Source organism: Populus trichocarpa, chromosome 19 (genome assembly GCF_000002775.5).
Source record: "Populus trichocarpa isolate Nisqually-1 chromosome 19, P.trichocarpa_v4.1, whole genome shotgun sequence".
NCBI classification, from domain to species: domain Eukaryota; kingdom Viridiplantae; phylum Streptophyta; class Magnoliopsida; order Malpighiales; family Salicaceae; genus Populus; species Populus trichocarpa.
In genome coordinates this window covers 12,514,715-12,541,561 of record NC_037303.2, presented here as the reverse complement: position 1 = coordinate 12,541,561, position 26,847 = coordinate 12,514,715, and the positions used below count along the sequence as shown (strand labels likewise).

General features: G+C 33.2%; 2 protein-coding genes across 2 annotated transcripts; both read left to right on the top strand.

The window, feature by feature from the left end:
- The first annotated feature begins 870 nt into the window (after nt 1–870).
- On the top strand, nt 871–7,258 carry LOC7467437 (protein-tyrosine-phosphatase PTP1). The gene is made up of 7 exons (XM_052449400.1): nt 871–946; nt 1,167–1,300; nt 4,952–5,048; nt 5,144–5,207; nt 5,327–5,486; nt 5,791–5,925; nt 7,097–7,258. Exons 1-7 carry the CDS (start codon nt 871–873, stop codon nt 7,256–7,258), a joined length of 828 nt encoding a protein of 275 aa, XP_052305360.1.
- A 5,219-nt stretch (nt 7,259–12,477) lies between these two features.
- Nucleotides 12,478–22,090, top strand: LOC7467436 (protein PSK SIMULATOR 1). Its single transcript, XM_024591509.2, has 13 exons — nt 12,478–12,765; nt 13,106–13,713; nt 16,919–17,247; nt 17,378–17,470; nt 17,552–17,642; nt 18,473–18,566; nt 19,392–19,489; nt 19,762–19,831; nt 20,006–20,106; nt 20,298–20,414; nt 20,579–20,655; nt 21,153–21,197; nt 21,270–22,090. Exons 2-13 carry the CDS (start codon nt 13,390–13,392, stop codon nt 21,784–21,786), a joined length of 1,956 nt encoding a protein of 651 aa, XP_024447277.1. The 5' UTR covers nt 12,478–12,765; nt 13,106–13,389; the 3' UTR covers nt 21,787–22,090.
- Nucleotides 22,091–26,847: the final 4,757 nt, after the last annotated feature.

The window sequence follows — 26,847 nt, the reverse complement described above, 5'->3', positions numbered from 1 at the left end:
CACCTGAGAAGAAAAGCTTGTCCAAGTTTGTTAAAATCGTGATTTTAACACGGCACGGAAAGTATTAAATAAACTCGGATCATAAAAACGGATCGTAAAATCATAAAATCGTAAGGAATTTTAAAATATATTAAAAAAAATTCATGCTTCAAAAAAAATCGTAAGGAATTTTCACCTCATTAATTCAGTCCTATAATACTGAAATGACATTAAATTCAGTCCAATTCAATATTTTTCAGTCCAATTTTCACCCCATTAATTCAGTTCAATTAATTCAGTCCTATAATACTGAAATGGCATTAAATTCAGTCCAATTCAATATTTTTCTGTCCAATTTTCACCCCATTAATTTAATTCAATTTAGTCCAATTAATTAAGTCCTATAATACTGAAATGGCATTCAATTTAGTCCAATTCAACAGTTTTCAATCCAATTTTCACCGAGTAATATTTAGTCCAATTCAGTCAAGATATAAAGTATATACTGCGGCATTCAATTCAACAATTTTCTCACCCGATCAATTCCATTCAATTCAACATTATACATATACAAATTACAGGACAGGGCAAAATGAATTACAGGGTAACAGACTAACTAACAATTAACACTTAACAGGGCAAAATACAAATCTATTACAGGGGCAAAATCAACTACTGCAGTGATGATGATGAAGGCAAAATGAACTTACGGTGTCGCCTGCTGCTGTTGAAGATGATGATGATGAGCTGAACGGCTGCTGTTGATGATGAGCTGAACAGCTGCTGTTGAAGATGATGATGATAAGCTGAACGGCTGTTGGTGAAAAGGCCCGACCGCCCGATGTCGCCTGCTGTTGTTGAAGATGGGAAAGAAATGAGATCGTTGCCGGCATGCCGCTGTTAATGAAGACTACAAAGGAAGCCCGAAGCCGTGAGCTGTTGAGGAGATTGTTGTTGGCTCGTCGCGGTTAAAATCACGATAAACAGAAGAGGAAGCCGCGACCGTGAGCACTGAGGAAAGAGGAGTGAAGACTGGAGTCACCGGACCGTGAGCACTGTCGCTGGCCGCTTTTATGGAGGATGGAGATCGTTGTCGCCGCTTTTGTGGTAGCCGATTAGGGATTTGTTCGGTTGGAAAGAGTATTTTGTGCGTTGTGATTTGTGAAGATTGATTTGTGAATTGTGAGTATTTTCTCCTGAAGTGAAGACTGAAGACAGTCAGTCCGTGACTGTGCAAGAAAAATCCAATAGGCGTCTGATAGCTGGACATGAGGGGGGGAATTTTGTTTCAGCGCCTCATTTTGGCAAAATCGCAAAACTGGTCCTGAAATCGCTATTTTGCGCGATTTCGTCCGATTTTTACGATTTCACCCGATTTCAACCCGATTTTACCCATTTTCGATTTTTTCAAGCGATTCAACACGTAATGCATGTTTTGACTCGTAAAATCATATGATTTTATGAGTCAAAACACGATTTTAACAACATTGAGCCTGTGTATAACATGCTCGTTTTTTTTCTTATTTTTTTATTGTCAGTGGACTGCTTATGTATATTGATTAATCTCTCGAAATTCTAAATTTAATAATCATATAAGTTTTTAGTAATTTTAAAGTTTATAACACTTAAACTGGTAATCTCTGAAAAATAAATTCAAAACCTGACCAGTTAAACTATACTCCTTAAAGTTTTATATAACATGCTCAGGGTTTAAAATCAACTGAAAATTTAGGGTTTGATAAACTGATAATACCATATCATTCAGTTTAGGGTTTAAAATTACTTTTAATAGATATCAATATCAGTATGAAATAAGCTAATCCCAAAACAACTTCACCGCTTTAAGTTAAACTAGGAATGGATGGGTGTGTTAGTCCTAGCTCACCCTCTTTATTAAAATAATATATTTTTTAAAATTATTTTTAATATCAGCGCATTAAACTGATATGAAAATATTAAAAAATAATAATTTAAAACAAAAAAAACAAATTATTTTTTTTAAAAATACTTTTAAAACACAAAAACAAACACAATAAGATTGTTTGCCAACTTTCTATTGAAGTATTTTTTAGGGGTGAGCAAAAAAACCGAAAAACCGATTAAACCGAAAAAACCAGAAAAAAAACAGAAAAAACCGAACCGAAACCGAAAAAACCGAGCCCAAACCGAGCCAAACCAAAAAAACCGAGCCAAATCCGAGAAAACCGATTTGAACTGTTTTTTTCCCTAAAAAACCGAACCGAAACCGGTCGGTTTGACCCGGTTTCGGTTTTTTTTAAAAAAAATTTAGTTTGGTTATTTTTTTTTTTATAAAAACCAAACCGAATCGAAAATGATCATCCCTAGTATTTTTTTAAAAAAACATTATGTTATTTTATCGATTTTCTTTTCACTATTATAGAATCCCAAAAAAGGATTAGAGTCACGAGTGTGTTCTTAGAGAAAGAGTCCTGTGGATAAGAAAAGGGACAATTACCTCATGCGGCATGTAGCATGCTCGTTTCTTAACTAAAACAGGTCCCTCGTCAGACAACAACGGGTTTCTCAACCTCTTACCTTTTATGAATTATCATTCTCACAAGGAAAAAAAGAAAGAATTGGAGTCTTGAATCTTGCATATAGACTTAAAAATCAAGGGTTTTTTTTCCCTGAGCTTTGGAAGGGACCCAAAATAATGTTGGAGTTGGTTAATTTATAAAACATGTAATAGACATTTTAAAGAAAAAATTATATTTGAGGTCCATTTGTATTTATATTTATATTTGAAATTAAATTCATGTTGATATTTTGTTAGGATATTAACATGTCTTGAAACCTAATTAAAAGTGAATGAGAAAGTGCCAATTAAAAATCAAATATTTCTCTTTTTATTTAATCTTTTTTTTTGTGATGTTATATTTTTGTTTTACTTCTTAGTTTTAACCAAATATTAAACAACAAAAAAAGCCCAAGATTTTAGCATGCTAAATAATTAAATATCTTGGATCTAATGTTTAAGAAAGTAACCTAAAGCTTTTGGGCCTAACATTGTAGTTAAACTCTCTTAAACTTATTAATATAAATTTTAAAAAATATATTATTAATATTAAAAACAATCATAGATTTGATTTGAAGTGTAAAATTAAAAATTATTATTATTATTATTATTATTAATAAATTTAAAATAAAATATTATTAATATTGAAGAAAAACCATAAATTTGATTTGAATGGATTAAAAACTATAAGAACTTGGATCATGCAAGTTTAATATTATTATAAATATTATTATTTTTATTGTTATTAGAGAAGTCAGACTCTAGTAACTTGGGCAAGGACACCAAACTCAAGTTTATAATCATTAGTATTATTCTATTATTATTGTTGTTATTATTATCATTAATAATTTTTTTAAAAAAATATTATTACTAATGAAGAGAAACCATAAATTTGATTTCAAGGAACAAAAAACTATAAGAACTTGGGTCATGCAAGTTTAATATTATTATTAATATTAAAAATATTATTATTTGTATTATAAATATTACTATTGAGATTATAAATAATATTATAAATATTATTATTGGATCTGGAGTTGCAGTGAGATCCTACGGTCTTAGATTTTGCGTTACTGTCAGACCTATTGTATTGAATCTAGCGTTGGAATTAGGTTCAAGGCTCTTGGGTCAGTTTGACACTTTACAAAAAAAAAAAAGTTTAAAACTCTTGAATTTAATGTTGCTGCTAAACTCAATACTTTTAAATCTTAGTTTTTTTTTATATTTTTCTTGTAAAAATAAGACTAATTCAAAGCATACTACGGGCACCTAACTAGTTTTTTTCTAGAATGATTTCCCAGGACATGCAAGAACAGGGAAATTAATTCATTCTAACTAAAACGCAGCGTAAAGGACTAAACCAGAGAATTAGTTATTCTAGTGAAACGGTGCGTAAAAGGAACTGTGATGAGCCCCTCAACTAAATGAAACGGTTGCATTACTTCTTAGCCAAACGGTGAGTTTTGAGCAACGGTCTAAAGATAACCGTCAACTTATTTAAATCAAATCTTCTTCTTCTCTACTTCATTTTGAGCTCCTACACTGTTTTGGGCTGTTTTGTTATGCAAAATATTTTTTTCTCCTTTCTGTTAGGCATTAAGTTTATAGATTGGAAACATGAATTGGGTTCTTGTAATTTGCTGTTTTTAAGGATATTTTGAGGGGTCATTTTGTTTGGTTGTTGAGAAAATGGGGTAGGGAAAGAAAGTGATTTTAGGAAAGAAAGTGAAAATACATGAGCCACACTTTGCTTAGAAAATGTAATACCAAAATCAATCCAAACTAGATCTGAAGTAAGTCATAATTACTATAAACAGTGACCGAGTAATGGCAAAATTACTGATGGGAGTTCCAGGAAGCCTACATTTACAACAAAAAGAATATATAGAATCAAACACTGTAATCAGAGGAGCATTTGCCTTCGTGACTTCTAGTTTTCCCTCCAAATAGAATAAAGAGAGGCACACCAAGCAATGCTTAACAAGTTGGAAGAAAGGTTTATTCTGGAAGTCTTTTTTGCTCAACTGAATTCCTGCTGCCACTCTCCAATATAGGCCTGTTGATTTTGCACTTTTGTAAAAGATGATTTATATAAGTCTGGCATATGGACATGCAAAATCTAAGTGGTTCCGACTTTCATTGCTTTGATTACATAGAATATAGATTGGCTTATTTATCCTTCCCCATTTAATTTGTCTATCTTCTGTAGAAAACCTGTTGAGCACAATCAAAGAGTGGTGCTGTGTTTTGGAACAGAAAAGGATCTCCATAAAAGTGAAACTGAAAGCTCGGTTCTTTATAAGGATGAGTTTTTGCACAAAAATTAGCTTCAATAAATGGGGTTCTAATTGAAGGAGCTTGTACTTAATCCTGGTTTGTAAGAGTTGCTTACATGATGTTAAAGTATGCTATTCTATCGTGACTTTGTTATTTCAGGCTAGTGAGATAACACCATCTCAGATGGCGAGAAGCTGCAAGGTGGCTGTTGACAGTGTGAATGTGAACAAGAACCGGTACTTGGATGTCGTACCATGTAAGCTGATGTTTTATAATTTATAGAAGTTCAGGTCACTTGTATGTTGCTTCATTTTTTATTATTTGATTTTTTTCTCGTGTTATTGATTTCTGTTGATCAAAATAGGGTTGTTCTTAATCCATGTAAGGATTATAGACCATCGGCGAGAGGATATATATAAATGCAAGCCTCATCACGGTAGAGTACATTGAAGCTTCAGTTTATTCTGTTTCTCAATCAAAATTCATATGAGGTACTTGAAACTATATTTCTGCATGTGATTCTGAATTTCTTACCCTACAGGAATTACTCCTTTCTTCTTCATCAGAAAACATTTCTCGGTTCATAGCTACACAGGGGCCACTACCACATACATACGAGGATTTCTGGGAAATGATAATACTGCACCATTGTCCTGTGATTGTGATGCTTACTCGATTAGTTGACAATTATGAGGTAATGCACTGTATTAAGTTCAAGGTATCTATTTTGTTTCCTAGTCATGTGTGACAGCTATGGAAGTGACTGTGATGCCTCATTTCTGAAGATGCTGCAGGCTATCCATGTATTTTGCTGTTCAGAATTTCTCTTTGTGTGTGAGTTTGGGTTGGTTAACATGCATTGCTCCTATAAAAAGAAGCAATTACTGTAATGAACCATAATTAAGCCCTTAACCTCATTGTAAAGGGTTTTATAATACACACAATATTTAGTTTTATAGATTTCTTAAATGTTCTGAATTTGAATTGCATGTCCGCAGACTGTAAAATGTGGAGATAACTTTCAAGCAGAAGATGGTCCTAGAGATTTTGGAAATATTTCTATTGTGACTAAGTGGGTCAAAACTACTGACACCTCATTACTGTTGCGCAGCTTGGACGTGGGCTACAAAGAGGTAAGTTTTATTTTATTTTACATGTATATTTTCAAACTATCAGAAGCATTGTCGATGATGGTGTATGGATCATTTAAGCAATCTGAAAATGAGAAATTATGTCTGTGTTTTTTTGTTACTGTGCTGAAATAGAGAGCTGCAAGAAGCACAACTGTACCCTTTTCATTAGTTTGACTGTCTTTAGCTTAGGGTAAGGAATTTATGTTCACGATTGCTGTGAATTTGTAGGCCAGTGTCACATGCTACTATTGAAATGCAGTTTTAGGTTCTAAAAAACCAAGAGATCATGTTACTGATATTTTGAAAGAAGCAGGAATTGTCTCTTGTAAGTGGCGTGCATCGATGGTGGAAAACAAGGGATCAGGGTACTGAAACTGTACCCTTCTGGCAGCTGGGATCTTGTTAACATCCCACTTCTTTGAGAGTTTTATAGGTCAATCACCTCAATGGAGATCCTATGAGAACAAACATCTTCCACCTGAGCATATCATCACTACATTCAGTATCTGCCTGGATGGAGGAAAATCATTTCTGAGGTGATGGAAATTGCATCCTAGCAGTACATATCATGAATTGAAATGATTTCAATGAAGGCAGATATGATTTTGGTGCTGTCTTCATAGCTGATGTGTTTCTCAGTTTGGAGTCGGACCTTGTTCTGGTGGCTGGCCATTTGTTGAAATAGTTTATCCTATTTCTAAATTGTGTTTCTCATATATACTCATGTTTGGTTGCTATATGTTTCAAGGAATGAATGGTAATGGCTCTGCAGTGTTCACATAGAAGAGTGTTAGGATGGTGACAAAAGCCTTTGTTTTTGTGTTCGGATAAATGGTCAGGAAGCACTTTTGTATGTTCATAGACTTCCTTTTTACAACTCGGTGTTTTAACTATACTATTCACCATTTTTCTGAAAAATAGAAAAACTCAAAAAGGCCAGAACTGGCATCCAAATAACAACCAAGTTTTTTTCCCCAGAGGTATGCTTTAGTTTAGTACCTAGGTCCACTACCACTTTCAAACAACTTGCTGACTGAATTAATGTTCTTGGAACAGTAATAACGTTTGGCTCTAAGAATTTTATTGCTTGGAGTGTTTTTGATGACAGCCCTGTTTTATGATGGAAAAGGATTAACATGTTATTCCCTTCTCCTGATTGTTTTTCTTCCAGGCAGAGGAATCGCCTATGTGTGTTTTGCATATTCAGTATCCCGAATGGCCTGACCATGGAGTTTCCACGAACACAAATGCTGTCCGTGAAATTCTCAGAAGAGCATATCATATGCCACCCAGTCTTGGCCCTGGTAATTTGCTAGATCTCCATAACATCTGAGACAGCCTCTCTCTTGTTCAGTGCAGGAACTGGTACAGACTTTATTTACTGAACATGAAGCATGTACCTGGTTATTTATATAATATGGCCTTACTGTCATAATTTCTCAAATTCTCTTCATGGTTCTTTGTCTCCTTTTTCTTTTCCTCGTTATGGGTGAAATTTAGTCTATTCTTTGTTTTCATTGCATAGAGAAGATAGAGCATTGAGTTTTGCAATGGGATGTGTTTTGAAGTAATTTTTCTAGTTATGCATTCATCCCAATTATCTTTGCTGACTCTCTTCAACTTTGTTCACTGGGAACAATACATTTTCTGCTATGAAGCTATCATTGATGAACTAGAAGATCTCATCTCGGAGATGAACAGTTAGCATACCTCGAAACTTCGTTCCAATTTACTTTTTCCCTAGGATTATCCTTCTTACCACCTTGTTTTTCAATTTCAATTGTTGGGTAAAATTCTTTCCTTGATATAATCACAGTATAATCATTCCATTGTTCGATATTATATGGAAAAAACCATTTGTTTGATCCAGTGAAAACGTGTCTTATTTCATCATGCAGCTACATCAGTGATCTTTGCTCATGATTAAAAATAACTTAGTTGAACCAAGGGAGCTGCGACTGCTAATCATTTCTCAGAAAGTAATGAGATACACCGCTCTTGGTATGTTTGTGCCCTATAACAGATAGTTTAACTCTGACTTCTTATGATACTAATTTTGCTCTGAATACTGTTGAGCAGCCAGTTTTCATGCAAGTAAAAAGCTGCCAGGAAGCTCTGAATCCTTTCCACGTTCTAGCATGCACCTACGGTTGTCTCTGTGCATGAAGATAAACGTAGCCATTGCAACTTGCAAGTTCAGTTCCTGATATCTTTGAGATGGCTGCTAAGTAATTTTTACTTGTAGCATGTCTTCATATGATTAATTAAGATTGCAACCATCTAGATGGTGACGTAGTGGTAAGAATTTGGGATCAAGAGATTTACTTTCTCTGTGGTCTCAGGTTCGAGCCATGTGGTTACTCATATGATGGCCACTAGAGGCTTACATGATCGTTAATTTCAGAGCCCGTGAAATTAGTCGAGATGCGCGCAAGCTGGCTCGGATACCCATATTAAACTGAAGAAAAAAAGAAGAAGAAAAGATTGTTGTATGCATATCCACATTAAATGTAATTACGATGGCATCAAACATAAGAAGGTTATGACTAAAGTTTAGAAATCATTCCTAAAGTGAAATTTTGGGCAGTTTCATTATGGTGGATTGCGTCCTTTATCTATGATTTAGTATAACACTAGGATTATGTCTAAAGCACTCTCTAGGAGGCTTGATTACTTGAAATTATCCTGAATTTTGGGTTAAATTGATCTTTAACTCTTTAACTTTATTTTTTTTTATTTGAGCACTATAATATTTTTTTTTATAAAAAAAATAGGCCATTTCATTTAGGTTTCTATCCTCCTACTACTACTACTACTACTACTATTATTATTATTATTATTATGTTGTTGTTGTTGTTGTTGTTTCTAAATTGTTATTTGCAATTAAAATTAATTAAAAAAAACTTTATTTTTTTACTTAAAATAGTTTGAAATACTCAAATAAAAAAAATTAAAATCCATGGGTCAAGTTCAGTTTGATCCAAAATTCAAGATAATTTTTTATTGCTGTATGTTTTTGAAATTGGCAATGAAAGGTTATGCATAAAAAACAACAAGAAAAGAAAGTAATCCCAACTTTACCATGCTTTAATTATCAGCTTTTATTGTTGAGATGTGTGTTTGGTATTGTGGTAGTTTTTGTGGTTGTGATTTGAAAAAGTATTTTTGATTGAGGTTGGTTTGATATTTATATATGTATGATTGAAATTGAGGTTAAATAAAAAGTAATTTAATATGTTTGGTTAAGAATACTTTTCAAATTGAGGTTATAAAATAATTAAAAAAGATATATATTAATATCGATAGTTTTTAATTTAAACATTGTAAATTTAATTACTGCTATTATATCATGAAATAAATAATACTTATATAAAATACTTTTTATTGTTCCATTAAACTATCTACAATTCCATCACGTATGAAATCCATCCGACAAGGACTACAATTTTTTTGGTTTCTTAAGCGCGCAACAACATCAGGTAAAATATCACCATGAACAAAATTGGGATTGCGATCAAATCCTGCAAATGCTACGTCATCAAGCGATATTCTTCTAATTTATGTAGTGTCATTGAATAATATTAAACACTAGTTTTTCGAATAAAACACAATTAAAAATTAAAATTAAAATTAATTTTTTTTAACTGGGTCGGACCCGGTTCAATGCATTTAGCTTTGGACCGGGTCTTCGGGCGGAACAGTGAAAACACTTTCCACTATTCACGTGAACAGTGAAGTCACTCTGTTAATTTAAGTGAGCAGTAAATAATGAATTAATTTACTTTTCCAAGACGCAGGAAAAGGGAAGAAGCAGCTCTCAGCTGCTTTTGACAAACATGTGGTTTTAACATAAATTATATGGGTCCCACACAATCAGTAAATTAAGTTTTAACATTACCAAACATGTTTGTGTGGTTTACTTTAAAAGCTAAAGTTGCCACGTAAATTAACACCATCTAAATTATTATATGATTTCATACCAAACATATTATTAACAGGTGTCCTCGTAAAATTGCACCCGTCCCTTTATAAATTGCGTGTTTTTTAAAAATTTGATTTTTTTTGTTAAAATATTTTGTTAAAATTTTTTTAATATAATAATATCAAAAATAATTTTTTTTAAATATATTATTTTGATATATTTCAAAATAAAAAATATTTTAAAAAATAATAATTATAATAATATCAAACACTTTAAATGACCAAGCTCCTGCAAAGTGACAATGACAAGGAGCTTAAACTCTATCAACAAATTGAGATTTATAACTTCCTTACAGCTAAATTTCATGATCTATCTTCAAGTAAATTGGATAAATAAATTTAATTTTATTGCAAAAAATCCATTAAAAAAAACCTAGATTGAGTGATTTGAAATGTGTAGTCAAAGAAGAGTAAATTATAAAACTTTAGTCCTTTTTTATGATTTTGTAAACTAGTCCCACTAGTTCTAAAAATTGTATATTAATCCCTTGATCAAAGTTGACTATTAATTTTTTTATTTTTTTTGAGTTTTCAAATTACCCCTTTTTTTTAATTGAAATGGAGGATATTTTGGGGAAAAATAAATTGTTATGAAAACAAAAACTAAGTTAAAAGAAATTATAAAAATATTAAAACTCATTATTAAATATTTTTATTTTTTATCAATTTAAGTATTTTGTTGTGTGATTATTTGTCAATTAGTTAAATCGATCACAGCCGGTTACGGGATTGATTAGGAGGTGTGAAAACGTTTGAAGGTGTTTCACGGGGTTACATTGTTAAAGGGGAAGTTATTGCCCAGTTTCTCACCACGGCGCGTGGATACACTCTCGACTTTTGTTTTTGTTTTTCTCCCATTAATGAACCTTTTTCGTTCTTCTTCCATGTTATAATTCTTTTCTACTTAATTAAATTCCTGGTTTGGAGCTTTTAGCTTTGCTAGACATATTAATTCATATGTATATTTCTTACGAATAATAATAATAATATCTGATTCAATAAGTATTGCTAAGAATTAGGAATAATAATATTACTTATCAAGTAAATATACAGGTAATGGTTCACTTGATTTATCGCTCAACTTAATTTTAATTTTTTAAACAACTTTTTCAAGTTTAGATTTTTTTTAATTAATTAAAATAATAAACGAGTTAGTAGTTATTTGTAAAGTGAATATAATCATCAAACTAATCTTATCCGACCGGATTAGAGACAAGGAATGGATAATAGATTTAGATATTTTGATTGCTGTGTATGTACCGCAGCGTAGGAGACATCCATGTACTTTGAGCAACGTATGCGGTGTTTTCTGGTGGCATAAAATGCCATTGTGATGTGTCGCTGGATGCTTTGTTGCGTCCTTTTTCTCCCGATATGATGCATGTCAACGAATATTAGTTTCGCTGGTCAGTATTTTTTTTCTTCTTCTTTTCTCTCTTCTACCTAAAAAGTACGGGCTGATTCTTTTTGTTCTTGATATTTCAACTTCAGTTTTTATTCTTTTAATTTTTAGTTTTTATCCTTGACCCTTTCATTAAGTTTTTATTTATTTTCAATTTAACCCTCATTCTAATTTGTCATATTTAATATTTTTAATTTAGTTATTTTTCTTTTAATTTCTAATTTTTTACTTGACTATTATAGCAAATATCACTAATGGCTATCATACACATATAATACTAGAGTGGTATGTAAAAATGCATAATTTTCTCACAATCTATTATCATTATACGTGAAATGAAAGTTAATAGAAAAATCATATTGGGAAACATTTTTTTTCATATATGATTTTTATAAATACCAAGTAAAAACTCTATTTCAAGATACAATTCAAACATAATCCTGATTTAGTATAGAATTATAACAAATTAAGCTAGAATTAGCCTTTATATCTATTTCATTAGCTATTGATAATTTACCAATAGTAGGTTCGAGCCTAATGGTTGCTAATATGATGGCCACTGGCGGCTTACATGTTCGTTAATTTCAGAACATGTGGGATTAGTTGAGGTATGCGCAAGCTGACCCAGACACCCACGTTAATAAATAAAAAAAACAAAAAAAATAATTTACCAATAGTAATATACTAAATATCACAGCATGAAATCTAAAAATAAGTTAAGATTCTACTTAATCCACAATGTATTTTAACAAAAATTTTTTTTCCAAATTATATGTCAAAAGAAATAAGAAATTTAATGAAATATATTATAAACTCAGCATCCACCCCAAATGACTAAATATCTATAATTAATCCAATAAAAAAAGACTTTATTACACAATTTAACTGTGATAATTCCTCTAAATATTATACTTGTGAAAACACCTTAAATTTTTTTTTTCTTATTGCTCTTGAGATTTTATAATAATCTAGAAATATTTCTTAAGGCTATTTAATATTTTTGCCTCAGTCCTGTTATTAAACCCACATCAAAACATAAAAAAAAAAACCCGAAGTGTGTGAGTAGAACATGCCTAAAAGGAGAGTGGGCAATGAGTGTTGGAAAAAACCAAAAAAGGTAATAATAAAACCATGGTTAAACTATTTATGTGTGTGTGCTTGCTAGCAGCCAGTGGAGTCTAGTTTGGGTTTTGACTATGCCCTCCCTCTCTCTACCCAGCTATTTGCTAGTTGTTGTCCTAGTTTTGTTATGATTTGGTTATCAACAGTTCCATAGCCGCAGACAGCAGGCTTTGGACCCTTTGTTTATGCACTTTGACTTACTGATCTCTTTATTTCACCATCATTTCTTTCTCCTTGGCTCTTTCTTGTTGTATCTGTATTTACTTGAAGAAACAAAGCACAAGTCATAACTTTTTTTCTATATTGTCTCTAACAGATCTCTACCTATCTAACTGGTAAGTTTGTCTTCTTGTTTTGCTTTGAATTAGATGCAAATTTAATGCATCTTTTTAGGTCTGTGTGTTTCTCGAGTAAAGATTGATGCTTTTTCTTGATTGTGGTTTTGGGTTGCTTTTGTTTTCATCAGTGCATAAGTTAATTTGACTGTGTTATCATTTTTTTTGGTGTTCTTGAGTTTTTACTAATCTTTTGTTAAGTTTTTTTGAACTGGGTTGTTTTGTTCTTTTTTATTTTGATAGTATTAGCCCTTTTGATTTGATGTTGATCAGGTTGCTTTTTTTTTCTTCCGGATTTGTAAGTTGGACTTCATGAGCGTGTTGTTTTCTTGATTTACAGTTTTGGTGGGGTTGGTGTTGATGGATTGGAACTTCAGCGGTGATAGTAACTGGTATTGTGGTGATTTTGATGTAACAAGGGACTACATTTTCAGCTTCAAAGTCATTTAGATCAATTCTGTGGTGAACTATAAAGGGGGCTCTCGATTTGCTACCAATCACCTCATTTTTGACCTCCTTAGTGTAATTTGATAAAAGGGTTTTACTAATTCTTGTTAACAACAAGCTTTTACCCTTTGTATGGAACTTTGGAACGATAATTGAATAAATTTGGCGATCATCACAATGGGGGGGCTTTGCTCGAGGAGCTCGACTGTAGATAATGCTCCCAGTGGAGGCTTTCTGCAGTTGAATGGTCATTTTAGTCATGGGTCTGGTTTGGTTTTTCAGACTCGTGAATTGAAAATAGATAGCAATACAAATCCATCTCTAGTTGGGGAGAACAACGTGGATAATAAGCAGCTAAGAGAACCCTTTTCATTTCCGGAGGTGGATGTGGTTCAATATGGGATGAATCCAGATGACATCGATGATGGGATTCCTCGCTTGTCAAGGGCTCTGTCCAATAAATCCAGATCAACCAAGCCCACGCCAGTAGCTGTTGCAAAGGTTAGCCTAATTTGTGTGTTGTTTACTTGTCTAATTATTGCCAATTCCTTCTCTTCAGCTTGCTGTTTCCTATGTTATATTTTCAGATGAAACTTTGATTGTAGCATGTAATTAAAGTCGCAATATAAAGTGTATACTTGACATGCGTTCCTGGAAGTTAAACTTGTTACCTATGACATTTGGAGAGCAGATTATACTGCTGAAATGAGGCCATTGCCATGTCTCTGAAGATTGGATTCATTAGAATAAAGATAAATGAAAGCTACAACCACATCACATAATATGTAAAACTAGTATTCATGAAATGCTGAAAATTGTCTGTCAATTCTCATAACTACTTCTGGTCTAAAATTTTGAACGCAATGGTCTGGCAGCAAATTGAACAAGCATTTCACTTTTTTTCCGTGGCCATTAATCTCCTTTATCATGATTAGTTTAGAGTACTCTCTGTTTACCAACTTTGTCTATGAAAAGGGCATTGCTATTTGATTAAGAGAACTCTCTGTTTACCAACTTTGTCTATGAAAAGGACTTGAGAAATTGTGGAGTGGATTTGCGCAGAATGGAATGTCATGGATGACAATCGTAACTTGGGGAAAAGGGTACATCTCTTGACTCAAGCTGATTGGTAGGGTTTGAGAAGGTTGCACATTTTTGACAGAACCTTATCAAAATTGTTGCGCAGGGAAAGCAATTGAAAGTCGTTGATAGCTATGCATTGTTGAGCCAGGAGACAGGCAGGGTTGGGTCCCCTGCTTTGGAAATAATGTTGGGTTTCACTTCTGTAGAAGCATCAGGAGTGGGTAAAATAAGTTTGCTAAACATGCCATTTTTAATGAAAAGGACAGTAGCTTCTATTTGACCTAGGTGCATCATGCTGGTGGAGCCTTTAAAGGCAGGATCGTTTTTTGGTGTATTACAATGGAGCACGTGGTAGAAATTATTATATTTTGTCAGGGATGGGTGAATACCAATGCTTTGCCTCAAATTAGTAGTTTTGGCTATTTGGATCCTTTGTCTATATTGATGTGTTCTGTTTAGGGCCAAAATTTTAACGAGTTGTTGTAACCTATAATCCCTTTTCTTTACTGCGATGAGAGTTCAATTTTTCTTGACATGTGAAATTGGAGTCGGCAAAGGTGCTTTTAATTGTCTGCATGTGTTGAGAGTGGATATAGTGTGTTAGAGATCTACTAGGAAGAAGCATCATAATGAGAAGTTTCCAAGGTATGAGGTGACTGAATAGAGCATTCTTATAGAATAGTCAATATTTCTCGAGAGAATTGTGACAAAGTGGAAGTGGAAGTGGAAGAAATTGATTCTTAGCTGGTTTCATTTGTGCAAGAGAGATGGAATAATGGACTATCCTTTGCCTCATTGATTCGAAGACAAGATTTCCATGTATTGACTTGCATGTATTTTTGTTCTCTTATAGTGGCAAAACTTCCTAATATGCTGCCAGATTCGTGGAGCAGTTGGAGAGGAATTTTAAGCACTGAAGTAGTAGTATTCAGAGGATTATAATATCGCTTCTATCTGGAGCTTGAAGGAGGAGATGAATTGTTAGTGGCACACATACTTATTGGGATCATGTCTAGTTTATTATCGAGTCTCTTATCTCACTTCTCTAGTTCTAGTTATCCAATTCTGTCTGCTTAAACACTAATGTTCTTTTCTTTCCCTTTACATGCTTTTTTTTTTAAATGCAATTCTCACATAAAGTCTGTTTTCTTTGCTGTGTTCTTAAAGCCTATTCGATCAAGAATTAAAGAAAAAAAAGAGTGACATCTTCATCATCTGTAGTTTTATTAAATATTTCAAGTTTTCATCAATTCATTCTTAAGTTGGAGAGGACATGTTTTTTAATTGATTGTTGACTGCCTCTGTATCACATTATTGTGATTATTTGGACTTTAGGTTTTCTTGGATTGGAGAACTTCGTGTACACACAACTAAACTTGGACATGTTTAAATAACTCAAGTAGGAGGTGGAGGATACAGAATGGAAGAGAAGAAAGAAAAAGTGATTTGCTGATGTCATCTAAAAGACTTATTAGTGCTCTAGACTAGATTTTTTAGTTAGGCAAGTGCACATTTCATGTAGTTGTTTGCAATTTATTTTGCTCTATTTGGTTACCCATGCATTTGCTCGGTACATTTTTGGATTGTGGTGAAAATTATCAAAAGTGATTCTTCACATATATTTCTTGGTTTTGATTGAATAATCAAGACAAATGCTACTTCACGAAATGCCTCTTAACTTCGATGTCGATCATTTCTGTTAATAATGAAGACATTATCTCTACCATATTATGATGTGTAATATTCTGTAAAGCACAACTGTGAATACTTTAAATTTTAATTGAAAATATTTGTTACCTTGACAGGTAACATCTATCTATACATAGTAAGTAACAATTATTAAATCTTTGCTTATTTGATTAATTGAATAACATAACAACCTTCCACATATTTTCACGCTAGTAAATAAAATAATAATTTAGTAAAAGTTTCCATAACGTTATGGTTTCAACATTTCACTCTTATATAAACATAGAGGAGATAAAAAAATGAATGTTAAAAAAATAAATAAAAATAAAGCATGTGTGGTTTGATAATTCTGAAAGGTGAAAAAAAAAGGTTAAAGTCAGGATGCATTGAAGCCATTTTGGAGTACAAAGCAATAATAATAATAATAAAAAAAAAAACCAAAAGAAAAGAAAAGAAATCATGGTCCTATTAACCAAATGGAGTATGCCAACTAAAATATTTAATTTTCACGAATGATATTATACATTCTTAACATTGAAAAATCATTCCTTAAAAAACAAAACTTTTGATGTGCATCTAATGTAAAACCAATATATTTTATTGCAAGAGTCTATTTGTGCTATTTGTAAGTAGAGTTGGTTGAATTTTCTTGTTCTAGTAGATTACTTTTTTTGTCATTTATAATCAAATGCTTAATAATCTTCCATCTCCAAATACATTGCATCTTATAATATAATTATCAGATCCATGCATGGAATGATTATATACTTGGCAATGCACATGGAGTGAATTCTTGTGTCCACAATGCAATGATTGATATAGGATCTTCTTTCATGCACACACATTGATAATAGATATAGATGTTGAAGTTGCTCTGAGGAAGTGTGAATAAGGATTTTCCTCAATGAGAAAGCTGGTTATTTTGGTGTTGCAGGTCTCAGAAGTGAGCTCACTGTTGGGAAGAGCTGGTACTGTTGGGCTCGGAAAGGCATATGATGTATTGGACACACTCGGTAGTAGCATGACCAATTTAAATCTTAGCAGTGGTGGTTTTACCTCTGGAGTGACAACAAAAGGGAATAAGATTTCAATTTTGGCTTTTGAAGTTGCAAACACAATTGTTAAGGGTGCCAATCTAATGCAATCTCTTTCAAAAGAGAACATTAGACATTTAAAAGAGGTTGTGCTTCCCTCAGAGGGGGTGCAAAATTTAATATCAAGAGACATGGATGAACTCTTGAGGCTAGCAGCAACTGATAAGAGGTTAATATTGCATAAATTGTGATTTTAATTCGAAAACAAATTTTCATCCATTTTATTACAGTGATCTTATAGCAATGTCTAGGAAACATGTACAGAAAATATTAATCAATTCACTATACAATTGTGACAGAGAAGAACTGAAAGTTTTTTCCGGAGAAGTGGTGCGTTTTGGAAATCGTTGTAAAGATCCTCAGTGGCACAACTTGGACCGATATCTTGAAAAGTAATTTTCTTGTTGATTGTCCTTCAGAATATCTGAAGTAAGCTTCTCAAATTTTCTTACATCATTCCATATGATTTTTAGGTTGGGTACTGAATTGACACCTGAAATGCAATTGAAGGACGAAGCTGAGACAGTTATGCATCAATTGATGAATTTGGTTCAGTATACAGCAGTGAGTATTTAACAATACTGTAGTATATAACTACCCCCAAGTTGCATCATACATTGCATATCTAGGCGTGGTGATTTGAAAAGCATTTAACAATGTTCTTTTTTTCTTTGTTCTGTGGAAATTTTTATCTGCAAAAAAAAAAAAAAAAAAAAAAGGTCTTGATAAATTCTAATTTGAAAGGGAGTGTGACTTTTCAGTTTTTTCAGCTCAATTGCGTTTTTCCCTTTCCTTTTGGCATTGACTTTAATATGTGGGAGGAAGAGAAACACCAAGAAGGAAACTCCTACATTCCAGGATGTTGGACTTCAAATAAAATTTATGTGCTTGTTTTATTTTCTTCTGCTATGATTCATAGACAAACAAATTCTTCACTCTTAACATGGCCATTGAGCAAAATGCTCATGAAAAATGAAGAATGTCATAAACCTAATCTTAGAGTTCTTCCCCTTGTTCACCTAATGACATACATTTCAGACCAAAATACAATCTCTTTTCAAATGCTATGACTAGAACATGACTAAGTTGATTGTATCAATGATCCAGATATGTTGTACTGAAGTCATATATGGGCATCTAGAATCTGCTTTATGTGCTGCTAATGCTTTATTTGGTTTTATTCTATTTTTTTTTTTCTCATTAATATGTTTCCTTTTTCTAATTTTGCATGAGCTGTGGTCCATCCATCTTTATCCAGCATTGTTGAAAATGTTATGCCACATAGTTTAATTTCAGCCTGTTGTCACATCCATCCTGACAATTTCATGCTTAGTATTCTCTCAATGTTATCCTTTGGATTTCCTCAAAGAAGAAATATTTCCTTTGGGCTGTAGGAACTGTATCATGAAATGCATGCCTTGGACAGATTTGAACAAGATTACCGCCGTAAGCTTCAGGAAGATGACAAAACAAATGTTGCTCAAAGAGGTGAATTGCAGTTTAAGTTTCATTTTGCTTGTGTTTCTTGTTTGATTGGTCCATACTATTGATCTGGAAAATATTTTAGGGAAAGGAGTTCAAGTATTCTATGCTTGATCTTGCTCCTCTTTCCTCCTGGGCCGGTTAAGCCAAAAAACATGGGAACAGGAGAAGTATTTCACTCAGAAACTAATAAAACCCAAAACCATAGTAACATAGTTTGGTGTTCTAGTTGAAATCCGCTAATCTTTATGCTGTGCAGTACTTCCTTGGTTGATGCTGAAATATATTTAAACTACATAGTATTGGTGTGACAAATTCCATTATCTTGAAAGATTATCCTTAAATTCATAGCATGGGACTGGTTTGAATGTCTGGACTCTTTTTTTGAAAAATTATTCATGGTCCTTTTTGGCCTTGTTTGTGCACAGAATGACATTAATATATGGTAGACTGCATCTGTTTTATATGCATCATGTTGCAATCAAGTGATGTGATTCATGAGCAGTTAACAGTGCCCACCTAACTTTTATGTGATCTTTGCACTTGACTTGATCTGGAGCCTCCAAACTCAAATTTTCATTTTTAATGGCTGGGGTTTAGTTTGCATGTAATCTCTAATTCCTTTCCTTGGGCTGCCCCGAGCCTAGCCTTCAAAAACTTGAACTTATAATTTTCAATACCACTGAATACTTGCTACTGAGAATCTGAGATCCTGTCCTAAATATGCTAGACTATCTGAGAGATGTTTGCTTCTATTCCATGTTTTCCTCATCTTGATCAATATTAACATCTGCAAGTAATTTTTTTTCATTGTGTCTAATTCACTTGTAGGGGATAGTCTTTCAATTTTAAGGGCCGAGTTAAAGAGTCAAAGGAAGCATGTGAAAAGTTTGAAGAAGAAATCACTCTGGTCGAAGATTTTGGAAGAGGTACGAGGTAGTAAGGCATTTAGGTGCCTTGTTCTACGGGGTCATTGGAGAGAAATATGCTCTTATTCTGGTGGTTCTTATATTTATGAACCGTCATTGATCATTGTGTTTTCTGATCCTACCACAATGATGCAGTGATGCACTCCTAATGTTGGATGGACTATGCATATTCCACATCTGTCAAGTGATAGCCACACAATAAATCCTTTTGTTATTTTTTTTTAAAACTCTTCATAGTGATATTGCAACATAAATCTAACATGTTTGTGTAGGTGATGGAGAAATTGGTAGATATTGTCCATTTCTTGCATTTGGAGATTCATGAAGCCTTTGGTAGTGCTGGTGAGCAATCCAAACAGAGTTTTAAATTTCTTGTTAATGAAAATGTTTAATGCATGGCACACGCACACACCCCCACACCCCCACTTCTCTATGTTTCCTTGCTTGGAACAATGAAATAGTATGAAATTTATCTCGCTATTTGCTGGGTTCATTAACTGATGTTTTCACTTGCAGATGGCGATAGACCAGTAAAAAGTTCTTTGAACCATAAAAAGTTGGGGCCTGCTGGTCTTGCATTACATTATGCAAATATTATCACCCAAATTGATACTCTTGTGAGTTTATGATTTCACCCAGACTTGATATCCTTTTATCTTTCCTATTAAGGATTTTGTTTCTGTATCTCAAACCTCAGCTTCTGAGGTTTTCAATGTTGCATTAATCAGGGTCAGTCCTGAAGCTCTTGTCAAATCGTTGCTTTTTTTTTTTGCTTCCCCTTTCTGATCTAATACCTGAATGTGACCAGGTGTCCCGATCAAGTTCTGTGCCTCCAAATACAAGGGATGCTTTGTACCAGGGATTGCCACCAAATATAAAATCTGCTTTGCGCTCAAAATTACTGTCATTTCAAGTTAAGGAAGAGGTATCATTTGATCTTGTCATGGGACTGACTTGTTCATTGATATGTTATCTTTGTTTGTTTTCAATGGGCTGCTAGTTGAACAATCCTCTCTTAAAATTAAACTTCTAGTCATTTTCTTGTCAATGCATTGTTTATAATTAGTTTTTCAAATGCTGTTCTTGCAGCTTACAGTTTCACAAATCAAAGCTGAAATGGAGAAAACTTTGCATTGGCTTGTTCCTATTGCTACTAACACAAACAAGTAAGATTCCAGCCCCCAGTCTAGATTTCTTTACCTCGGCTAGTCTGTACCCCATGATACCTCATCTTATCATCTGCTCAATTTCATTCAAGTTCACAAATCATGTTATCCACAAGCACTAATAGTAATAACAATCTAACAAATTATTACTTTAGGTGAAGTTAGATAGTTTTTTGTACATGGGACTGGACAAGACATTGCAGGATAACTTCACTTGTATTGGAGTTTGATGTGCACATGGGACAGGATGAAAAGCAGCTTTTGTCGTGTACCATACCCAAACTTCTGTCCCACCTCCTCCTGTGTTGTACCTTTTCTTATCCATTCTCATCCCATCTGCTCATCAAAGCACCCTAACTGTATGGTCCTTGTGAACAGTTTTAAAGCAGGAGCTAAAAGTTATTTAGAGATTTTAATATTCACAATGTTTCTTCTCTTGGTGGCTTGTTTGCAATTATTTATCCTTATGCTGACATTTTTTGCATGCACTTAACCAGAGCTCATCATGGATTTGGCTGGGTTGGAGAATGGGCGAATACAGGGTGAGTTCCAAATCTGTTTGTGCCCTTTCTTTTTATCTCATATGTGTTGAGTTCTGACGACAAATTCTTCAGGTCTGAGGTGAATCGTAAACCTGCTGGACAGACTGACTTGCTCAGAATAGAGACACTACACCATGCAGACAAGGAGAAGACTGAAATTTATATTCTTGAATTGGTGGTTTGGCTTCACCATCTTGTCAGCCAAGTAAGAGCTGCCAATGGCGGTCTCAGATCTCCAGTTAAATCTCCGATTCGGTCGCCAAATCAGAAGACAATTCAGTTGTGTACACAAAGGCCAAGCTCTCCATCCCCAATGTTGACAATTGAAGACCAAGAGATGCTTCGGGATGTGAGTAAGAGGAAAAAGACGCCTGGGATAAGTAAGAGCCAGGAATTTGATACTGCAAAAAACAGGTTAAGCAAGCATCATCGACTGAGTAAAAGTAGTAGCCACTCGCCGATGGGTGAAACTAGAAAAGATCCGTTTCCCATCAGAAGGCCATCGTCTGTTCCTGTCATTGACTTTGATATAGACCGCATGAAGGCCTTGGATGTTATTGATCGAGTGGACACAATTCGAAGCTTGTAGTATATCATCATGAAGATCAGGATGCAGAGACAAAGGTCAGTGCTTGTGAAAATTGAAAAGGTCCAATCAGATGCAAATTCACCATGTTGGGGATTGTGTCTTGGTTTGTGGCGGGGAAGATTTCATGTCAGAAGGCAGATGAAGAGTGAAAAGTCATTTCTTTTTTGCATGTGAGAATTTAAGTTGGTAAGTTAATTGTTCAGGGGGAGGATTTAATTGTTTTAGAGGATAATCAGGCTATAGTTTTGTTAGTTGTACATGTACAAATTGAGTTCATAATAATTGAAGTTCATGTTCCTTTCCATGATTCTCTTGCCTTGTTTTTCTATTAGCCAGCCATTCTTTCTTTTGGCCATAGCCGTCAGAGGACATGGAAAGAAGGTTTCTTTTAACATACTAACACGGCAACACAATCTTCAAGACGTATGATTATTTGGTCTCTACCTGAATAGGCTGGCATTAACACTTCTGTGGTATTCATCTGACTACTATAAAATGAAACTTTGCTAAAGCACCTGTGAAAGATGCTTAAAAACTATACATTTGTTTGTTGTTGTTTTTCAATCAGCACATTAAAATACTAAAAAAATATTAATTAAAAACAAAAAGAAAAATTTAAATTCTTTGAAAAATACATTTAAAACATAAAAACAAAAAGATATTAGAAGAACATCAAATTCACGTTTGGCATCCTTTTATGGAGTGCCACAATTTGTCTTGATTGTGAACGAGGAATACAAGCATTAGGGCATAAGGCGTGAGCTGGATGAACTGCTGTTATTGTCATGGTTTTGGCATCGAGTTCAGGTTTTATTCCCCCGACATAGTGTATGATCACCATGCAACAAAAGCAGGAAGCTAGAGAGGAGGTCATTCTTTTAAACTTTGAAAGTACAGTATCTGTTGATTTCCTACGAAGCTGGCAGTTCTTGAAGAGATGATGTATTCATATGATCAGAAAGGTCGGCCTTCTATTTCATCATCATCATCACTACTACATGATCCAACGTGGGAGGCGCAGGTCAAAGTCAAACATATTCGGTTGTGATAACTACCGTCATGGCCCAATCATTTCTCGCCAAGTCAACTAGGGCGGTCCAAAACCCGCAAATATATCCATAACCACTGACCTTGACAGGCCCCGTCCGCCCACTCTTGCTCTCTATGATACCTTTCTGCTATACGCTGCTGCTGTAAATTTTCCATCGACCAAACTTTTTCTTACCAATCTTCATATATAGCTAGGAATGAACTCGTGACATCTTAATAGATCTCGAGAGATCAAGAAGGGAATAAAATATTGTTAAGAGTGATTTAAAATATAGAAATAAAATCCAGCAGGTTGATTTAAGATCTTGACCGAATTTTATATAAGTAAAAATCGAAGTTATATTCGTCAAATCAATCTGGAACTCAATGACATGACGTAATTAATAAAGTGCTGCTGTTTTCTTTTAGGAATAGAAATCCCGACCTTTCCTTTTCTTCTCCTGTTCTTCCTTTGTTCTTTCCTTAGTTCTTAAGCCATTAATATTTCTGAGAAAAAAAATTGAAAAACTAGTCCAATTTTGCTCCCTCTGTTTTCATTACATGTTCTTCTTTTTTTTTCATTTTAGTTTTATCAATTAATAACTTTCTATTTCAAGGATGTTTAAGAGTTTATTTTTTTTTGTGGTCTCAAATTTGAGCCCTATAGTTATAGTTATTAATATGATGACCATTAGAAGTTTGCATGATCGTTAATTTTAAGGCCCATGATATTAATTGAAGTACACGCAAACTAATTCGGACACTCATATTAATAATAAAAAAAAAAAACTTAAGATTATGCGGTGACAAATCATGACCATGTTAATTTCGTTTACATCATTTTCCTAGTTTTATACAGTCGCCACCCCTGTTTGCACTTTGCCCCCACCCCACCCCCCCACCCCCCCACCCACCCACCCACGCACCCCAGAGAGAGAGTACCTACGGTTTGCACTTTGCCCCCACCCCAGCTTCCCCACAACCACACTAGCACCAGAGAGAGAGAGAGAGAGAGAGAGAGAACCTCAAACTTCTACTAGAATCTGAATTTCTATGATGAATCACCACGTAGATTTTATTTTGACAAATTCACTTACCTTGTGAGCTCAAAGTTCCTCCTGCATCATTTTCTAATTTCGAAAAGAGGATGGGAGGGCATCATAAAATCTTCATATTGTAGTTTTCCATACTTTGGACACAAAATAGCTCAATACGGTTCATTTATGTTGACAATAATACATCTATTTATGTTGCATTGGTTTTTAATATGTTTTTACATCAAATTTGAATTATAATATTATGAAATCTTAAACTTTTCAGTAATAAAAATGTTATTTGTGATCGATGGAATATCTATTAAAATATAGAATTTGAAACTGTAGCTTGTTTAGTTTTTTTGTTTTTTTGTTTTTTTATCAAATTGTGCTAAAGTATTTGTCAATTAATTGCTTTTGTTAGTATGATATTCTTCTATCTTTTTTTTTTTTTTTTTATAAACTTTTTATCAAAGTGGATGAGTAAAAGGGATTTGCATCATCTTTATTTTTTTGGACTTATACATAGGGGATATTATAGTAATTTGTAGTAGAATTTATTTTTTATTTTTTTGGATTGACCTTAATCAATCCAGGTGACCTAAAATCTGAATTCTTGACTAGATTAATTTTGGATTAGGTTTAATGATATTAAATTTGGTGAACTAGGGTTTTGGTGAATTGCACTTTCACATCTATATATTCGGCACCTCTAAATAGTAACTTAAGACCTTTCAATGCTATTCTTATCCTATTTAAAAGTAGGGGTGTGCATTGAGCGGATTAGATATAGGACATTTAAATATTCGCATGCATGGATTAGATATATCAAATGATTATTATTATTTAAAAAATAAACAAATAATAAAAATACACATTAAATACTTGCAATACCCATTTTCTTCATTACTTTTTAAGAAAAAAAAAAAGTTAGGTATTGCTAGGCCTGATAATCTAGGTCAACTCATTTAACCCATGTTGTCAAGATTAACACGATTAAATCCTTGTTTTTATTTATTTTTATAACTGGGATGGAAAATTAGAGTCTAAGTTTTTTATCCAAAAATTTATTTTTCAACTTAATTTAATCTAAAAACATCTACAAAACATACGCTACATGCATAGTTAATTACACTTCATTTTCTGGAAATTTTTTTATTCATTGCAAGAAGCAAAGGATAGGAGACAGCAGGGTCCCTATCCCCGTCAGTTGATGAGTGCATTGGCATATAAACTTAGATTCAGATTCCACACTATGCTGCATCAAATCAAAGTCTATCTCATTGCACAATCAGCAATACAATAGTGTTGAAATTCAAGTTTCTGAGGCTCTAATCAATACATGACATAGTTCAAGAAATTGTTAGTCTAATTGGGATCTCTAATCATATATTATAATAATTAATTGCTGTCAAAAGCAGCACAAATATGTTCCCCTCCTATATGTACACGAAGAAAAGGAAAAAAAAAAAAAAAAAGAGGCATAGTGAAATATTCTTCCACATAAAAACTTCATTTTTAATGAAGTGGAGGAGGAATATTAAACCCTGATGTATCACTTCGATCAAAGTTAATTAAAAATATTAATTAATTATTATCCTGATAATTAAATTTGTCATTAATTGATTCATTTATTCTGAGGGTGATTATCATCACGTACCCAAATTAAAAAAAAAAGCCCTAAGAATTAAAAAAATAATGTTCTTGTAAGTCGTCACCATATTCAACACAACATAACAACACATCCATCGAAGGTCCACAAGTAAATAACAAAGAAATCAAAATATATACACATAGTTAGTCAACTATGGTATATAGCTTGCATAAACAACAATTTGTCTTCACCTTTGAAGAATGTTGGTCAGAATCATCAAAAGAAAAGGAGAATGTGGGCTACATGGAATATTTTTTTTTTTATACAATGTTCTTGCAGATGAGCATTATTGAAGGAAAATCTCTCCCACTCGATCACCTCATGGCATGGAACTATATATAAATTGCATGGGCGCATGGAGAGATTTGGTCATGTAGGGTCTAATTAAGATGGTTACATTTCATTTTTTTTTTTTTGCCATTATTAAACTATAGCTATCACGTGTAAATCTATCTGTTCTAGAATGTAACTAGCATTAATCCGTGCTATTTGCAAGTTGGGTTAATTTTTTTTAATATAAAAAAATATTAAGATATTAGTAAGTTTTTTTAGTGGAAAAAAATTAAATTGTGTGAGGATTGACTTGATGTTATTTGATTGATTTAAAGCAACCTGAACGACCCATAAAATTAAATACAGTTTGACTCAACTTTCTTTTCAAGATGATTTTTTTTTTAACATTAAGATAACAACATATTAGATTGACTTGGATCAACCCGAGTTAATATATCAAACCCGTAATCTGAGTTATGAGATTATGATAACCCATAGAAAACAAATCAAAACAAATTATAAAGTTTAATTTTCAATCAATTCAATGTTGAAGGATGAAATAAAAATTAAAAAATCAATTAAAAAAGAACATAAAAAAGCAACCCGGGTTAACCTGTCAAACTTGCGACTCGGGTCATAAGATCAAGATAAACCTATAGAAAAAAAATCGAAACAAATTATGAAATTCAATTATCAATCAGTACAATATTAAAGGACGAGACTAAAAAAATCAATAAAAAAAATTAAAAAATGACCCGAGTCAATCCACCAAATCCATGACCCGGGTTATGAGACTAATAAAACCTTATAGAAAAAAAAACAAAAAAACCCTAATTTAACACGGATTAACTTGCCAAATCCATGACTCTAGCAATGAGACTAAGATAACCCTATAAAGAGAAAATAAAAAAATTATGAAGGTCAATTCTCAATCGATCATGTCAGATCCAATGTTGAACGATGAAATTTATAAAAAAATTAATTTAAAAATGACAAAAAATGAGCCAAGTCAATATGAGTTAACTCGTTAAGCACTATTCCTAGGGTCGAAATAATCTCATAAAAATCAAA